Raw genomic sequence first — 18,703 nt, forward strand, 5'->3', positions numbered from 1 at the left:
AAAGAGACACTCCCTGCCTCAAAGAGCTCAGTTTCCTCCTCACTATTTGTTGTTTTACATGCCCCATCATAAAAAAACTCCAGGCAATTCTCTCCTTTCCAAGCTACAGTTAAACAGGTCAGGAGGTAACAAACTGCACACAGGAGCCTTGAGGGTGTGTCCTGTGCTGGGAAGAGCAGTGCCCTTTTCATTCAGTAACAAACTGATTTCTGTGAAAGTGAAACTTACTATACTCCTCTTTCCTCTCTGCTAGGAGCCATGGCCTCGGCTGCTGCCACCAGCAACCTTCTAAAAAGCCTCCGGGACATAGTGAATTGCTCAGTCTGCCAGGATATTTTTAAAGATCCGGTAACCCTGGACTGTGGGCACAATTTCTGCCGCTCCTGCATCGCCCAGCGCTGGGAGGGATTGAAGAGAGACTTCCCCTGCCCTCAGTGCAGGAAAAGATTTCGGAAGGGAAATATCCGGCCTAATCCCCAGCTGGAAGAAATAGCCAAGCAAGTGAGGCCTAACCCCCAGCTGGAAGAAATAGCCAAGCAAGTCAGCGCTCCCACTGTGAAAGGGTCAGAGGGAGAGAAACTGTGTGAGGAACACAAGAAACCCTTAAAGCTGTACTGTGAGCATCATAGCAAAGTCATTTGTGAGGACTGTGATCTATCCTTTGAGCACCACTACCATGACGTGCTTCCCGTAGAGGATGAGGTCAAGCCATTGAAGGTGGGAAATCTGAGTCATTTGTGTTAGATTAAGTGAAATGGCAGTGATAAAACCCTATTAGATTGCATCTTGTCTTCACACTCCTGCCCCCTTCTTTGTCTCATCTTAACTTGAAGTGTTTCAATTAGTAAGGCTGCTGCCAATCCCTTTAGAGGATTATACCAGATATCCAATAGGCCTCCGCACTGTTGGACTTTGTATCATTTCTATCATTACAGAGTTGGATTAATGAACCTATAACTTTATACATAATATCCCTAAAATGGGAATTAAAACAAAAATACAGGCTGGAATTTTCAAAGGAGCGTAAGGGAATTAAGTTCCCAAATCCCAGTGAAATTCAATAGGGTTTAGGCACCTAATTCAGTTAGGCTCCTTTGAAAAGCCTTTATTTCTTTATAAAGCACAGACAGTGCCTCTTTTATATACTATGCCGCCCAGCGTTAAAATGTAGCAACTGTCTGACAAAAGACAAACCAGCAGTAACATAGAACAGACATAGGTCAATGGGATTTGTTGGGTACTTCTGAAAAGTAGACAGGAGCCTAAACATGGGTTTAAAAGCCTAACTTTAGGCTCCTGTTTTTGGAAAATCTTGGCCTAAATAGTTACTGTAACCAAAACACCTACTTTTTAAAAAGTAACTAAGATATTAACTTACATCAATTTCATTGACAATGCATCCTGGGAGAAAACTTCCTGGGACTGTGGTGAGATTGTAGGAAGAGGGCAGAGAGGAGGCCAGTGCTAGACTATTAATTGTTGAGGCAGATTTTCAAAGGCACAAATGATAATTAAGTACAGAATTCCCATTTGTGCCTTTGAAAATCTCATCCCTTAAAGCATCCAGACATAATATAAGACAATTCCCTGCCACAGAGAGCTTACATATTATCATCCTGCCTTTAAAAGCAATGGCTAAATACCCACTGACTTCATTGGTACAAGACTGGACGCCAAATGGATAATGCAGGCAAAAGAACAGAGGAAGGAAGATAATAGTAAGCAAGGGAATAGAGGTGGAACAATCAGGATTGCACAGAATGAGTTATTGGGAGTGCTTGATTATTTTTTTTAACATGATTGATATTTTTTTTTAATCGTTTATAGGCCACAAGGTCATTGTGTGAGTTTGTGGGGGAAATTGGGTTTTGAGGAGGGATACGAAAGAGGAATAGAAGGAAGATGCATTGTCTACAGGATCAGAGAGGAGATTCCAGGTATAGGGGGCAGACTAGAAGAAGGTGCATAGGCATTAGTGAGAGAGAGGCACATGGAGGGAGGCGTAATTAGTGGAGTATAGAGTGGGTGACCAGAGATGAGATGTAGCAGGGCAAGAGCTGTGCAGGATCTTGAAAGAGAGGACAGGGAGTGAGGAAATAATGTTGAAAGGGATGCAGTGTCAATGGAGTGACTTGTAAATGGAAGTGATGTGGTCAGACAGTGTGAGAGGAAGAGGAGTTTGTTGCAGCATTTTAGTGAAATCGTAGGGGAGCGTGGTGGGTGTCAGGGAGACAGGAGGGAGGATGCTGAAGCTGTCCAAGTGGGATATCAAGGAGGGGACACAAACTTGGATAGGAGGGATGGAATGAAGGGAGGGAGTTTGGAAGAAGTAACAGGATGTAGCAGTAGCCTGAGCAATGGGTAAAGCGTAGAGAGGAGTCAAGGACATCATTGATCTTTCAAACGCCAGGGAACGATAAGAGTCATGGAATTGTCAACTGATGGAGGAGACGATATCTTTTTTGGAGTGAGGGGAGGGTTGTTCCCATTGTGTTCAATGTGCAGTTTGAGTTCACGAAGGGAGACCTAGGAGGAAATTTCAGAGACAGTGGCTGATGCGAGTCTGAACTGAGGAGTTGAGGTCAGGTGGGGAGAGGTAGATCTAAGGATCTTCAGTGTAATAATGGTAACTGAAGCCATGATAGTGGTTGAGCTCACTCAGGGACAAGTGCAGAGGGAAAAGAGGAGGATCCCAGGATGAAGCCTTGTGGAAACCCCACGGAATAAGAAGGTGGAGGAGATGGAGGCTGTCAAGGAAAGCAGAAGCAGTAGCAGAGGGAGGGAGAGAGAGAGAGAGAGAGAGATGTGTATGTATATATATATGAAGTGATCAATAGTAATTAATGCAGGAGAAAACTGGAGAAAGAAGGAAAGAGGCGAGACCCTTGTACTTGGCCAGGACCAGATTATGGGTGAGAGCAGCCTCAATGGAGTGGAGGATAAAATCCAGATTATAAAGAGTTAAGGAGAAAGCGAGGAAGTCAAGGCTGCAGGAGTAGCTAGACCATGTGCTTTAGGAGGTTCAAGGATGAAAACGGAGATGTAGCAGGGGTTTTGCTCCCTGAGTCATTTGGGTCACAAAAGTTATCCACAGTGGAACAGTTCAATAGGAGAGATTGAGGGAGCCCCACAGGTCGGTGGTTTGAGCACTCACCTGAGAGATGGTAGAGTCCTGTTCATCTTTCCCTGAGGCAGAGGGGAGACTTGAACCAGGGGTGTCCCACATCCCAGGTGAGTGCTCTGGCTTCTTGGCAGAAAGTTATGAGGGAAGCCCTTCTTGCCTGCCTGCCCACCGTTGTATGTAAACTTGCCTGAGGGACCCGATCTGATAGGCAGCCTCTGAGCATGCCTACCGGATTGGACCTTACACATGACTTAGGCAGCCAAATGCCTATCTTCTCCTGTGGATTGCTCTAGGAGATAGGCATCCAATGTCCAGCATGGGGCTGCATTGCACATGTGCAGAGGCAGAGACATAGGCCCCTAGGGAACATTACTGCAAAAACTTAGGTACAGAGTGAATTTAGGAATGTAAAGGGTTCAGTAGAATTTTGTGCATCACAGTGGAGCCTGTCACAGGGACTCAGGTGCCTGCCTAACTCCTCTTGTGTGTCCAGGCCTTAGGGTTTAGAGTGTAAGCCCTTCAGAGCAGTGACTGCCGTATATTTATAAAATGTTTGCCTCTGCACAGCTTTGCAACAAACAGCAATGAAACAACTGCAATTGCACATGGGAATCAGATCATTGCAAATGTAGTTAAGTGTTTGCTCGTGCGTTTTGTTTTGTTTTTTGTATGGCATAAGCTTTGCTCCAATAAAACACACATCAGGATGTGGGGCAAAGGCAGACAAATTTACAGAGACAGTCGCAAGTTTGAGCCAAAAGTTCCTCTTCTGCTTTTCCAATTTGTGTATCTTCAAGAATGTATTGGTCCAAGAAGCTGAAATGCTACGTGGATGCGCTAAACTGGATAGACCATGATCTTGTGAAGAATGGTGATGGAACAAGCAGGTGCAGAAAGCAGTAAGAAATAAGAGAGAAGCCAGGAAGATGATGGAAAATAACCCTTCAGAAGAAGCAGTTGCCACCTATAGAGCTTCCAAGCGAGCAGCAGAGCAAGCAGTCGGAAAGGCTCTAAATCTAGCTTTAGATGAGTTATATACTGAAGTTGAGCAACAGCCCTCAATTTGCCAAAATATATACACACGATCTCATGCATGAAGCAGACTGCTTGTGACAGGAGACCTAACTGATGGCAAGAATACTATGAGATCTACTTAATAAGAACACTTTATATGCTACACTACCATTATGTGGACCAATAATTATAGATGCTGATGACCTATCAGAGGCAGACATTAAGACTGCACTGCTGAAGGTGGCACATGGAGAAGTGGCAGATCCAGACAAAGTCATGGCAGAAATGGTCAAAGCCTTGGGCGAAGTTTGTACACTCTCCAAACTGTGTGCAGAACTTGTGTAAGTCAAAGAGAAGACAATTGCAAGAGAATGGAGGAAGTCCATACTGGTACTGATATACACACACAAAGGTGACACACATGATTATTCAAAGTGCCAAGGAATTAAGCTGCTGTTCCATTACATGAAACTTAGATAATCACATTCACTGAATAGTGGAGCCCATTTTAGGAAAGGAGCAGTTTAGTTTTAAAAATGGAAAAGGGATGACAGATGGTACTTGGTTGCTAGACAGTTGCTGTAGGGCACAGTTGGGCTTTCCTGCTTTTGGAGAAAGCATTCAACAAAGTACCTAGGGGTACTAGGCAATTGCGGGTGCCTTTGCTACAATTCTGTGGGGGTATTGGAGGATCTTCCGGATGGTGATGGGTTTGTATGGTGGTTCCATGACAAAAGTGTCATGGTGTAATGTAGGGCTTTGTGGTGGTGATTGAGCGCCACCAGGGATCAGCACTTAGTCGATTACTATTCATAATTGTGATGGACTTCATAAGTAAGCAAATGCAAATGGAAGGTGATACAAAGTTGATCTTTGCGGACATTTGTTATATCCTTGGGGGCAACAGTTTTAGGAAGCAATCACTGGAGACAGAGAGCTGTAAACCTTGTAGCAGCCATTTATTTCCACACTCAGAACTAACTAACAGCCAGCCAAAGCTGGCTGGGTTATCCCTTAATAGTCTAACTCAGTTGCCATAGCTACACAAGGTTCTATTGCCATGACAACCAAATACACAACAACAATATTGTGCTAATGGCCAACAGTGAGAGATTTAATCCAGGCAACTGATGCCTAGAACAGGGAACTAACAAACGGTGGCCTCAAAATGAGTCAAGAAAAGACTGAAGTCATGTGGAACCAAAACAGATGAACATGAGCATCGAGGGCCAGACTCTAAATCAGGTTTCGGTGTTTAAGTACCTTGGGGGCTGGTTAGTACGGATGCCAGGTGTCCGGGTTTTGACTGGAAAGAGAGGTACTGGTGGCTCCCCCATCCTCTCTGAGTGCAGCTCTCCCTGCCCCACTCACCCCACCCCTGGAGCACGACCCTCCCTGCCCCACTCACTCCCTACTTCAAGAGTGTGACTCTCCCTTTCCCGCCCTGCCCCAGTCACTCCACTCCTGAAGTGCAGCTGTTCCTCCCCCATCCTGCCCCACTCACCTCATCCCAGGAGCCCAGCTCTCCCTGCCCCAGTTATCCACTTCCTTCCCACAGAGCGCAGCTCTCCCTTCTCTGCCCCAGTCACTCCCCACTCCCAGAACGCGGCTCTGCCTTCCTGCCCCTGCTCTACTCACCCCCTACCCCTAGAGCGTGACTCTCCCTTTCCCACCCTGCCCCGTCACCCCTCTGCTCCTGGAGCGCTGCTGTCCCGTTCCTGCCCCACTTACCCCTCCCGGAGCACAGCTCTCCATCCCCCACCCTGCCACACTCACCACCTACCCCCAGAGTGTGACTCTCCCTTTCCCGCCCTGACCCAGTCACCCCTCCAGTCCTGGAGTGCAGCTGTCCTGTTCCTCCCCCATCCTGCCCCACTCAGCTCCTACCCCCTTTCCCGCCCTGCCCCAGTCACCCCACCCCGACCCTGGAGCGTGGCTTTCCCTGCCCCAGTCTCTCACACCCCGGAGCCTGGCTCTGTCTCCAGGATCCTGTCCCAGTCACCCCTCCACCCCTAAAGCCCTGCTCAGCTGGCAGAGAAAGGGTGGTGGAGAGAGCGAGCAACCTGGAGGGGGGAGGAGAAGAGGGGTGGGGCCTTAAGGGAAAGAGGTGAAGCAAGGGGCAGGGCCTCAGGGGAAGAGGCGGAGCAGGGGGCGGAGGAGGTTCTGGCACTCAGTCTCTAGTTTTGATAAATTATAAAGTTGGCCACCCTACTGGTTAGTGGCAAATGGAGAAACGAACAAAGAACTGCAAGCAAGGCTGCCTAGTGCAAGGGAAGTCTGGCACAATATAACTGGAGTGATTTATGATAAATGGATGCCCAGATTACTTAAGGGACAACTATATGAAACTATAGTAAGACCAGTTCTTCTGTATGGAGCAGAGACAGATGACCAAAGAGAGGCACTTGAGAAGATTGAAGCCATTTGAATGAGATGTTTGAGGGATGTGAGAGGGATAGCATTGCTGGGCAACATGCAGAATGGTAATATCAGGAGTGAGACCAAGGTCTGTGGTATCAGAGAAGCTGCAGGAGAGGACACTGAGATGGTATGGGCGTGTACAAAGAATGAATAAAGGGAATCCCTTAGGGAGGCATTTGAGACTAGAGTTCATGGGCAGAGAACAAGAAGACAGCCAAGAAATTGATTTTTTTGTTAATTTGATTATTTTGTTAATTTAAAAGTAAAACAACCTGACCTTATTTCTCATGATATGGCAAATGTTTTTTTCTTTTTAGGAGGGATTTGATGGAGAAGATAGTTGTGATGTTGTTTTGGGACCCACCCAGACCAGGAAGGGGTTCTGTCACCACTTGCCTGGTAACTTTGGGTGCTTGGTGGTGTCTGGCTATGGTTCAGAGCCCTGATACTAGTAGCCTGCCCACAAGCATAAGGACTCACTGTGGCTTTCTCCAGCCTAGTCACTCCTTTCAAGGTGACCCCAACAGCCCTTCCAGTCCTGAGTCTCCCCAAATCCGTCCTCCCTGAGTTCTTAGCTACCAGACCCTCAGACTTTCCCTTTGATGTGGTTTGTCATCCCCGAATGCGTGAAACCAGCTCCGCAGATGCCAACTTACTCTGGCATACACACCCACACAGTTTGCACACCAGACACCTGCTTGGGATAAAAATAAACAAAAGGTTTATTTAATTGAAAAAATCACAAATTCAAAGATGAAATAGTAAGGGAAAGCAAACAGACAAGTTACACAGAAATAGAGAGACAACCTCAGTTTTTATACTTTCATATTTGATAAAATCCCTTTTTCTAATTGTAATTACCTGTTGTCTTAAATCAGTTTCCCAGCATGCCCTCTAGCAATAGAAGGGGTCCAGCATTCATGGACAGCCTCCTGTCTGTAGGCTGTTCCCCAAGTTCAGGATGATTTTCAGTTCAAACCCCTTCCATTTTAGAAGAGTTTGCAGGGGTTTTTTCTTCAGTCACTATAGCTATTCACAGTGGGGAAAACGCCCTCCTGTCTTAGTTTTTGAAGTCAGGGGCTTTCTGTTCTGTTTCAAGCTGTTCCCATTTGCTCTGATTGCTTCTAATTGTGTTTTCCTGGGCTGGACAATGGCTAGGTGCTTGAAGCCAGTTTCATCTGGTTGGGGAGATAGACCCTCCCTGCTCACCTACTTTACCACCTTGTTGTGAGGTTATGCTGAAGCTGCACCGCAGTTAGAACCATAGGGTTAGAAGGCACCACAAGGGTCATCTAGTCAATCCCCTGCCAAGATGCAGGATTTATTGTGTCTAAACCACCCAAGACAGATGGCTCCAGCCTCCTTTTGACAACCTCTAGCGAAGGAGCTTCCACAACCTCTCGAGGCATCTGTTCCATTGTCCTGCTGTTCTTCCAGTTAAGAAGTTTTTCCTGAGATTTAATCTAAACCTGCTATTCTGTAGTTTGAACCCATTGCCTCTTGTCCTGCCTCTGTGGAAAGAGAGAACAACTTTTCTCCATCTTTTTATAGCAACCTTTTAAATATTTAAAGACTGCTTTAATCTCCTCTTTTCCAAACTAAACATACCCAGCTCCTTCAGCCTTTGCTTACATTCGATCCCTTTGATCATCTTTGTCGCTGGCCTCTGGACCCTTTCCAGTTTCTCAACATCTTTTCTATACATTGGTGACCAAAACTGGACACAGTAGTCCAGCTGAGGCCTAACCAGTGCTGAGTAGAGCTATACTATCACCTCCTGTGACTTGCATGCTATGCCTCTGTTAATGCAACCTAACACTGCATTTCCCTTTTTTGCACACCATCACATTACTGACTTGTGTTGAGGTTGTGATCCACCATGACTCCCAAATCCTTCTCAGCTGTGCTGCTACCAAGCAGTTATCCTCCATTTTGTATTTGTACATTTGGTTTTTCTTCCTTAAGTGTAGCACCTTACATTTGTCTTTGTTGAATTTCATTTTGTTTCTCTATAGCCCAGTTCTCCAATTTATCAAGATCCCTCTGAATTTTAGCTTTATCCTCCAAAGTGTTGGCAACATATCTTCATAACAATAACCTGTATACATATCTCATAATGATGATGAAGTTCATTCCCCTGTAAGCTTTCATAAAAGATCTTACTCAATTTACTCTTACACTAGAATAACTTAATATGCAATCACTTTTTTTTTTATTTTCTGGGGGTGGGGAGCAAGTTTAAACCTTCTTTTCTCCCGTTGTGGTGTCCAGACCATGATTGACTTGGTGAAAATGACTTGGCAGGATATTCCATACAAAGGGAGCAGTATGGAAAAATGCATATGCAGTGGGGGCTGGGGAGGGAATGCTCAGGTAATATCCCCTGTAAGTATATGTTCCCCTTCTTCCTGCACCTCCTGGCTGAAGCACGGGTCAGAGTTCTCTTTTTCAGAAAGCATTACACAGAATTAACCCTCAGGGCTGTTGTGTGTAAAACCCTGATAAATGGATGTTGTTAATTCCCAGTCAGTTTTCGAAGAGAGAGTACCATACACTTTCTTAGTAAAACAAACATTTAATGTACACAACACATGTAAATACAATATATAATGTAGCATGTATCCAAAGTGAAAAGGGATTGCGATCAGCATCTAAAATATCCACTTCCTGGATCTCTGTAAGGCTCTGACTCTATAGGGCACCATCGTCTCCCCATAAACCCAGCTAAGTCGGGCAAGAATTCACAAACTCTCACCTCACCAAGTGCTGTCCCCTTCTCTCTCTCACACAGAATCCCAGTTCAGAGCACTTAGCTGATACCCCTGTGAAACTTACACGCAGTTAACAAATGCTTCCCCCAAGCTCCCCCACTAAGCCCACAAAATGCACCGCAGTGGATCAAACATTATCCTAACAGAGGGTTTCCCTAGTAAATACTGTGGAGTTTCTGGGTTCTTCAAACTGAGTTGCACGGCCCTGCTCCCTGCACATCCTGTAGAAACGCAGTGTGCTACTAAGATCCAAGTCTTTTCCCCTCTGCTTCTCTTCCCCTGCCTTGAAGAACGAAAGTCAAATGCTTCGCTATAAATCATGTGGGTTACACACATTTGAAACTATTCTAGCTTGTATAAAAACAAAACACAAGAACCAAAATTAATGTTTTAAATATTCTTATTTGCAGGACAACTTTCAGGACGACATACAAAACTGTACAAACTATAAAGAAGCTACAGAGGCATTAAAATTAAATGAAGAAAAGAAAATTGCCACTTTGTTGGTAGGTGTCTTAATTCTTACTACTGACTAAGGTTAAGATTTTGTCACAGTTGTATCTAGTAAAAGTCATGGACAGGTCATGGGTCATAAACAAAAATTCATGGGAGCCCATGACCTGTTGGAGACTTTTACTAAAAATAATGGGGGTGGGGGAGCTGATGGGGGATGACTGAAGTCTTGGGCAGTGGTGGAGCGGCTGAGAGCCTGAGCCCTGCTGGCAGGGGGTGGTCCAGCACCCGCCACCAGTGAGGGGGTCAGAGCTCGCCACCGGAGGGGATTCAGATCCTGCTGCCCACAGAGGCTCGGAGCTCAGGGTCTCCCACTGCCCACAGCGGATCAGAATTCCAGGGACGGTAGCTGGGAACTCCAGGTTCCCCCACTGCGGCTCAGAGTCCAGGTCCCCCTGCTGCCTGCAGCAGCTCAGAGTTCCAGGGCTGGAGGCTCAGAGCTCGGGGTCCCCCTGCTCCCTGCAGTGGCTCAGAGCTTGGGGTTCTCCCACCACCCAGAGCAGTTGGGAGCTACAGGGGGCCCCCTGCCACCTGCAGCAGAGCTCTGGGGCCACTGGGACTGAGGTAGAAAATGTCACAGAGGTCTCTGGAAGTCACGGAATCCATGACTGCTACTTCAAGTGGTATCCCTGTGGGTGCACCTTGGGTGCTCCACTCTAGGTGTCGGTGCGTCCCTGTGTTGGAGATTTTTCGTAGCAGTGCTCAGTCAGGACGCGCGCATGCAGTAGCTGTTTCGCAGTGCTGTTGGTGCCTCATATAGCGCACCTACAACCCGACCCCTTCAGTTCCTTCTCAACCGTCCTCGGCTGCAGACAGAGCTCCATGGCAGTGCTGCCTCTTCGACAATTTCTGAAGAAAACAAATTTAGATAATAGTTTAGTACTTTAGTCTTTAAATAGTTTCCATAGTTGAAATTGTTCTTCTTAAAGACTTTTCTTACAAAAAAAATATATATATATATGTATATTTCTTTCACCCTAATTCATTCCCAAGGCTTCAACTTCCAAAACTTCTAGGAAGCGAGCCATAACCTCTCCAAAGTGGGACTCTTACAAAAAGAGAGCTTCCCCAGTGAGGTCTTTACCTAGGTGCTGACCTCATCCAGGGAGAGTACCTATGAGGCACCGGGCACCTCCGGCACCACCCCCACCCCCCGCGGACCTCTGCCAAGCCCCAACACACTGAATTGGAGTCGATACATCACGTCTCATCCACGGCACCAACGACTCTGGTGCAGAACTTGACGCAGAAACCGGCACTGCCACCAATGCCATCGGCACTGATTCACTTATCGGCTCCAGCAGACAGACTGAAAATGACACTGACTGTCGCCACAAAGACTGACCGCAACTCTAATGTGGGCTGGTGCAATTCCTATATGAGCACGACATAGCAGGTCTTCTCGGGACCGCAATCACCATTACTCGGCATCGAACATTCCCCGAGCGGCAGGTCTGAGCAGCCTCTTTCGCCCCTCAGTCCCAGCATAGTGACCAGGAAGGAGACGTGCACGACAGCCACTTCTCTTCCCAGCACTCCTTGTCAACACAGAGGAGACCTCCATGGAAGGTTACCAAACCTAAGTCTCATCACTCTGTCCAGATGCCGCCCTGGTATGGACAACCCTGGCCCTACCCACCACCACCTTATGCAGTGCCATGGCCTATCATGTCCATCCCACCCACATTTTCCCCTACCCTCTTCAGGGACCCCTCTCACGGGCACCTTCCTCCACTTCCTGTTGTAGGGTGCCGTAGAACCACTTCCAAATCAATACCGAGGGAAAATATTTTATTCCAACTATTTCCTTATGGAGAAGAAAAGCTGTGGATGGAGACCAATCTTAAATATTTGGAAACTCAACAAATTTGTACACAACCACAGGTTCAAGATGGTCACTTTGGCCACAATTATCCCAGTACTAGCCAGGGGGGACTGGTTTTCAGCCCTCAACCGTCAAGATGCATACTTTCATATTACTATACATCCAGCCCACAGCCGATTCCTGAGGTTCACAGTAGGACCAAACCATTACCAGTATAGAGTTCTATCTTTTGGTCTATCCACTGCCTCCCGAGTTTTCTCAAAAAACACGTATGGTAGTAGCAGCATGCTTATGATGCAAAGGAGTAATCTTCCCTTACTTAGACGATTGCCTACTGATAGATACCAACCAAGAAGAAATGGCAAATATGGTACAAACAACCATAGACCTGTGTCACTGAGTGTGAGGCAGTCAGGGCCCTGCACCCACAACTTCGTGCGATTCACTGTGACTCTCAGCCAGCCAGTAAAACAGAAGGTTTATTAAATGACAGGAACAGAGTCTAAAACAGAGCTTGTAAGTATAGAAAACAGGACCCCTCAGTCAGGTCCATCTTGCGAGGTGAGGAGGCCAGACCCAGGTTCTGGGCTCCCCCCGTCTTCCCAGCCAGCTCCAACTGAAACTCCTTCCAGCAACCTCACCCAGCCACACACCCTGGCTCCTCCTCCAGCCTTTGTCCAGTTTCCTGGGCAGAAGGTGTCACCTGGGCCCAACCCTCTCATGGGATCAGGTTACAAAGAGCAACCACCTTCCTTTATATGCTGGCCGACAGGTATCATCCCTCAGTGAAGTCACACCCTTATTTCCCATCACCATCCAGTATTAATGCAGACAGTAAGCTAGTAAAACTCCCATGCAACATTACCAGGTTAATATTCCCTACTCCGTCACAACCTGTTCCACCAGTTAGGACTACAGATGAATAAAAAGAAATCCACCCTAGAACCAACTCAACACCTAGAGTTCATTGGAGCCCACTTCGACTCCATACAAGCCAAGGCAATACTACCAAACCACAGGTTTGTCACACTGACCACTCTTATTTCTGTGGTCACCATCAGTCCGCTAACTTCAGTGAGGACTTGTCTTCAGATTCTGGGACACATGGCAGCTACAACTTTCATCATAAGGTATGTGAGACTCCATATGCACTATCTGCAGAGCTGGTTGAGCACAATTTAGACACTCAGCAAACACAGGCTAGGTAAAAGAGTGACCCTACCGCCAAAGGTAATCACCTCACTACAATAGTGGACAAAACCGGAGGATGTTTGCTCAGGGATCACTTTTCAATAGGACTCCCCATCAGTCATTATCACAATGGATGATTCCTTGATAGGCTGGGGCACCCATTTGGGTCACCACACCATACAGGACAAGTGGTTCGTGACAGAAGCTCACTTACACATCAACCTCCTAGAACTTCGAGCGGTACACAACGCATGTCATCACTTCCTCCCACTCATAGAACATATGCGACAACATGGCGCATATGTTCTATATCAATCACCAAGAGGAAGCTCGTTCTCATTCCTTATGCACAGACGCCATGAACTTATGGAACTGGTGCATCCACAACAATATAAACATCACAGCATCTTATCTACCGGGATGCCAAAACACTACAGCGGACATGCTCTGCAGGCACTTCTCAGAGGAAAACGAGTGGGAAATACACAACAGTGTCTTCAGCGTGATATTCCGCAAATGGGGCTACCCAATAATCGACCTATTTACATCAGCGACAAACCACAAGTGTCCACTCGTCTGCTCCAGGGCAGGCCTAACACCAGGATCATTAGAGGATGCCTTCCTCATCCCATGGAACACACCACTCATGTACGCCTTCCCACTGATACCACGAATCATCCGCAAGATATGACTTGACAGCACATACATCATTCTCATTGCCCCTATATGGGCCAGATAGACGTGGTTTCCATTCCTGTCACGCTGAGCAGTCTGTGCCCCACAACTGCTGCCCTTGCGGATGAATTTCCTGTCTCAGAACAAAGGCTGGACACTCCACCCAAATCCAAAGAAACACCATCTCAAAGTGTGGCTCCTGTGTGGTTCCAACACGGAGAACTAAACTGTTCGGAGAAAGTAAAACCTGTATTCCTAAATAGCAGTCAATCCACCACTAGGAATACTTGCCTGCAGAAGTGGAGGAGATTCTCTCTATGGTGTCAACAAAAACAGTTAGGCAAGACCACGGCACCTCTACCTACCATCTCAGACTACCTATTAGAACTTAAAGAATTGGGACTAACCATAAAGTTCAATCAAAGTACACCTGGCCACCATTATGGCCCTTCACAATCAAATAGAGGGAGCATCAGTTTTTGCTCACCCAATCACATGTTGCTTCCTAACAGGAATACAGAACATGTATCCGGAAGTACGTCAACCTAAACCACCGTGGGACTTGAACCATGTACTCAAATGCCTCACAAGACCACCCTTTGAACCACTAGCGACTTGCTTTCTTTTACATATGTCAGTGAAGATTGCATTCTTGGTGGTGATCATGTCTGGTAGACAGGTCAGTGAAATAGGGACACTAATGGCTGAACCCCTTATACTGTGTTCACTAAAGACAAAATCATGCTGTGACCTCACCCAAAATTCTTGCCTAAAGTAGCTAAACCCTTCCATATTAACCAAACTATACATTTACGTGCGTTCTATCCCAAACCACATAAGGATCCACAAGAGGCCGCCTTACACATGCTAGATGTCAGATGGGCTGTAGTGTTCTACTTGGCCAGAACCAAACCATTTTGCAAGTTGCCAAGACTATTCGTCTCCACAACAGAGCACTCCAAAGGTTCCGCAATATTGACCCAAAGACTATCTAAATGGATCTCCACTGTGGCAAACGCAGGACAAATGGCTACAAAGGGAGGGGTAGTAATTAGTCCCGGGGGTTAAAAGGCCTCTCCCTATCCACTGAGAAGAGAGAGCCAGGGGGAAATAAGGCTCAGCTGGAACAAGGGTTATCAGGGAACTAATTAGGTTCAGCTGGCCCCAACTGCTGGACACCTTTTTAAACCCTCCCTGGCGTGGAAGCAGGGGGGGAGAGTGAGAGAAGCAGGGGAGCTGCCAGCAAGTTAGGTGCAGCCAGGTTCTGAACCCTTCCAGCAAGGAAGACTGCACTCTGTCCCCAGAAGGGGAGAAAACCAGCACTAGGGACTGACTGAGGGAAGGATCGGCCAGACCCTGTGCTACTTGGAAGGATTTGCTTTGCCCAAGCCGGTGTCTCCAAGGCTAAAAAGGACTGAGCCTGCTGAGGAGAAGCAGGTACTTTCCCATACGTGGTGTCAGGGGTGGGATGTGATAGTGAGTGAGGCTCTGTGGCAAGCTGTCTCAGGGCAAGGTAAATCACAATAAATAAATAAAAAATATGGAGGACGTAGTGAAGGCATTGATACAGGCCATTGTGGCTCAACAAGAGGCTACCAAGAGTACGGGTGGCAGCCCAGCAAGAGTCAGTACATGTCCAACAGGAGACAACCAGTTGCTGATGAACCAGGCGGCCCAAGATCGAGCCACCCTGAATGAAGTAGTGAATCAGTTGAAAGCCCTGACCACACTGACGCACGGGGCCCAGGAGACTCGGCCGCTACAAGCGAGCAACTATTTATAGAAGATGACAACAGATGGCGATATAGAGACGTATCTCCTTGCATTCGAGAGGACGGCACTGCGGAAGGCCTGGCCCCACGACCAGTGGGCAGGCCTCCTGGCTCCATTCCTGTGTGGGGAGGCCCAGAAGGCCTACTTCGACATGACCACAGAAGCAGCTATGGATTACCCCCAGCTAAAGGTGGAAATCCTGGTGTGATGCCAGCCATAAGAGCCCAGCGCTTCCATGAGTGGAAGTACCAGGATGACACAGCACCGAGGTCCCAGCTATTTGACTTGATCCACCTCGCCCGGAAGTCGCTCTGCCCCGAGACCCAAGGGCCGGAGAAGGTAGTGGAAATCCTGGTATTGGACAGGTAAATGAGGGGGTTGCCGCCGGACATACGAGGGTGGGTCTGCCAAAATGATCCCTCCTCTTATGATGAACTAGTTGCTCTCGTAGAGAGACACTTAACAGCCCAAGAACTTTCTCGGACCACCGGGGAAGGAAGGCGCCAGAATTGGAGACCAGTCTCTGTGCCGAGGCCCCGGTTTTCCCTAGTGCCAGGCCGGACAGTGGAGAGGAGGAAGGAGGTGGAAGAGCAGCTGGCGGTCCTGGAGAGACTTGAGGACTGGGGAAGAAAGACTCGAGGGATGAAGCCCAACAGCCCAAAAAATAGGGGGCTGCCCCGAGCGGGGTACCAATGTTATGCCTGTGGCGAATTGGGACATATCGCTGCCCAATGCCCAAATCTAGGAGAGCCCATGCAATGTGAACTGGGAGATATAGGGGGACTGTGTGATCTAATAAGTCTAGTCGGGGTTGTGATGGTCCCTCTTAGCTACACTAGGCCCATTAAAATGAATGGTATAGAGCCCACAGCAGTAGTAGACTGGGGAAGTGCAATCACGTTAGTCTTGGGGAAGCTGGTCAGGCAGGACCAATTATCCCGGGCCAAACGCTCGGGAATATCCTGTGTGCATGGGGATGTCAACTATTATCCAACCATCCCCGTAAAAATAGAAGTCCTCGGAAACCCCACTAAGTTGACGGTGGGAGTAGTTCCGAAACTCCTCTACCCTGTCCTTATCGGACGAGACTTCCTGGGGGTTGATAGCCTACTCCCTGGGGACGAGGTAGAAGAAAATAATGACCCTGGGACCCAGGGTGTGGCCTAGATAGGTGACCCTCCCCCAGCCTTCCATGAGTTTAGCCAGAATTTGTTCTCCCCACCGGGGAAGTCCTGGAAGACTCGGAGGGAACGGAGGGCGGATAAAAGGTGGGGGATGGCGATCCTGACCCAGTACCAGAAGTCTATGCTGGCAGGGGAAAGAAGGGGCTCAACTGACAGCGGGACTGGGTCGGCCATCAACAACCCTATCATTGGACGTGGTTTCCCAGGGGCTTTCCCTGATGGGGAGACGGAGGTAGACCCCTTTCCCCCCTGAATTTGGAAAAATGGGGACCGCACTCAGGAATTTTGGTCAGGATCAGGCCATAAAGAAGTAGTCGAGGTAAATGGGGTCCTCGTGAAGGGGAGAGTTAAGGCCCAGGGCCATATTATATGATTAAGAAGGATGGGACGATGGTGTAGAGAGGAGGGGTTCACGTTCATTAGGAACTGGGGAAACTTCTGGGATGGGAGGAGCCTATACAGGAGGGATGGGCTCCACCTAAACCAAAGTGAAACCAGACTGCTGGCACTAAACATTAAAAAGGTTGTAGAGCAGTTTTTAAACTAGGAGATGGGGGGAAAGCCGACTGCTGCAGAGGAGCATGTAGAGCAGACACAGACTTCTCTTAGGGGAGAGTCTGATGATAGAGAATCTCCAGGTTATAGTCAGGAGCAGAGGATGGAAGAGTATAATGTAAGGGCCTGGTCAGATGATAAACAGTCACATAAAAAAGAATCTGGCACATCAGAAGAGGGCAGACAAATAAACGGGCAAGTTTTTAAAGTGCTTGTACACAAATGCTAGAAGTCTAAATAATAAGATGAGTGAACTAGAGTGCCTTGTGATAAAGGAGGATATTGATATAATAGGCATCACAGAAACCTGGTGGACTGAGAGCAATCAATGGGACACAATCATTCCAGGGTACAAAATATATCAGAAGGACAGAACAGACCGTCTAGGGGGAGGAGTGGCACTATATGTGAAAGAAAATGTAGATTCAAATGAAATAAAAATCTTAAGCGAATCCACATGTTCCATAGAATCTCTATGGATAGAAATTTCATGCTCTAATAAAAATATAACATTAGGGATCTATTATCAACCACCTGACCAGGACAGTAATAGTGATGATGAAATGCTAAGGGAAATTAGAGAGGCTATCAAAATTAAGAACCCAATAATGGGGGATTTCAATTATCCCCATGTTGACTGGGAACATTTCACTTCAGGACGAAATGCACAGATACAATTTCTCGATACTTTAAATGACTGCTTCATGGAACAGCTGGTACGGGAACCCACAAGGGGAGAGACAACTCTAGATTTAATCCTGAGTGGAGTGCAGGAGCTGGTCCAAGAGCTAACTATAGCAGAACCGCTTGGAAATAGTGCCATAATACAATAGCATTCAACATCCCTGTGGTGGGAAGAACACCTCAACTGCCCAACACTGTGGCATTTAATTTCAAAAGGGGAAACTATACAAAAATGAGGGGTTTAGTTAAACAAAAGTTAAAAGGTACAGTGACTAAAGTGAAATCCCTGCAAGTTGCGTGGGCCCTTTTTAAAGACACCATAATAGAGGCCCAACTTCAATGTATACCCCAAATTAAGAAAAACAGTAAAAGAACTAAAAAAGAGCCACCGTGGCTTAACAACCATGTAAAAGAAGCAGTGAGAGATAAAAAGACTTCCTTTAAAAAGTGGAAGTCAAATCCTAGTGAGGCAAATAGGAAGGAGCACAAACACTGCCAACTTAAGTGCAAGAGTGTAATAAGAAAAGCCAAAGAAGAGTTTGAAGAACGGCTAGCCAAAAACTCCAAAGGTAATAACAAAATGTTTTTTAAGTACATCAGAAGCAGGAAGCCTGCTAAACAACCAGTGGGGCCCCTTGATGATCAAAATACAAAAGGAGCGCTTAAAGACGATAAAGTCATTGCGGAGAAACTAAATGGATTCTTTGCTTTGGTCTTCACGGCTGAGGATGTTAGGGAGATTCCCAAACCTGAGCTGGCTTTTGTAGGTGACAAATCTGAGGAACTGTCACAGATTGAAGTGTCACTAGAGGAGGTTTTGGAATTAATTGATAAACTCAACATTAACAAGTCACCGGGACCAGATGGCATTCACCCAAGAGTTCTGAAAGAACTCAAATGTGAAGTTGCGGAACTATTAACTAAGGTTTGTAACCTGTCCTTTAAATCGGCTTCGGTACCCAATGATTGGAAG

At 47.0% G+C, this 18,703-nt stretch overlaps 1 protein-coding gene across 1 annotated transcript in view; it reads left to right on the plus strand.

Annotated features, from left to right (window-relative positions):
* Positions 1 to 258: 258 nt before the first annotated feature.
* LOC123345853 (E3 ubiquitin-protein ligase TRIM39-like) overlaps positions 259 to 18,703 on the plus strand; it is a 45,330-nt gene continuing 26,885 nt past the window's right edge. The window contains exons 1-2 of the mRNA XM_044982913.1: positions 259 to 717; positions 9,741 to 9,836. Coding sequence (XP_044838848.1) covers positions 259 to 717; positions 9,741 to 9,836 — 555 coding nt within the window. The remainder of the gene's footprint in view (positions 718 to 9,740; positions 9,837 to 18,703) is intronic.

This window comes from Mauremys mutica, chromosome 12, assembly GCF_020497125.1.
Source record: "Mauremys mutica isolate MM-2020 ecotype Southern chromosome 12, ASM2049712v1, whole genome shotgun sequence".
Classification (NCBI taxonomy): domain Eukaryota; kingdom Metazoa; phylum Chordata; order Testudines; family Geoemydidae; genus Mauremys; species Mauremys mutica.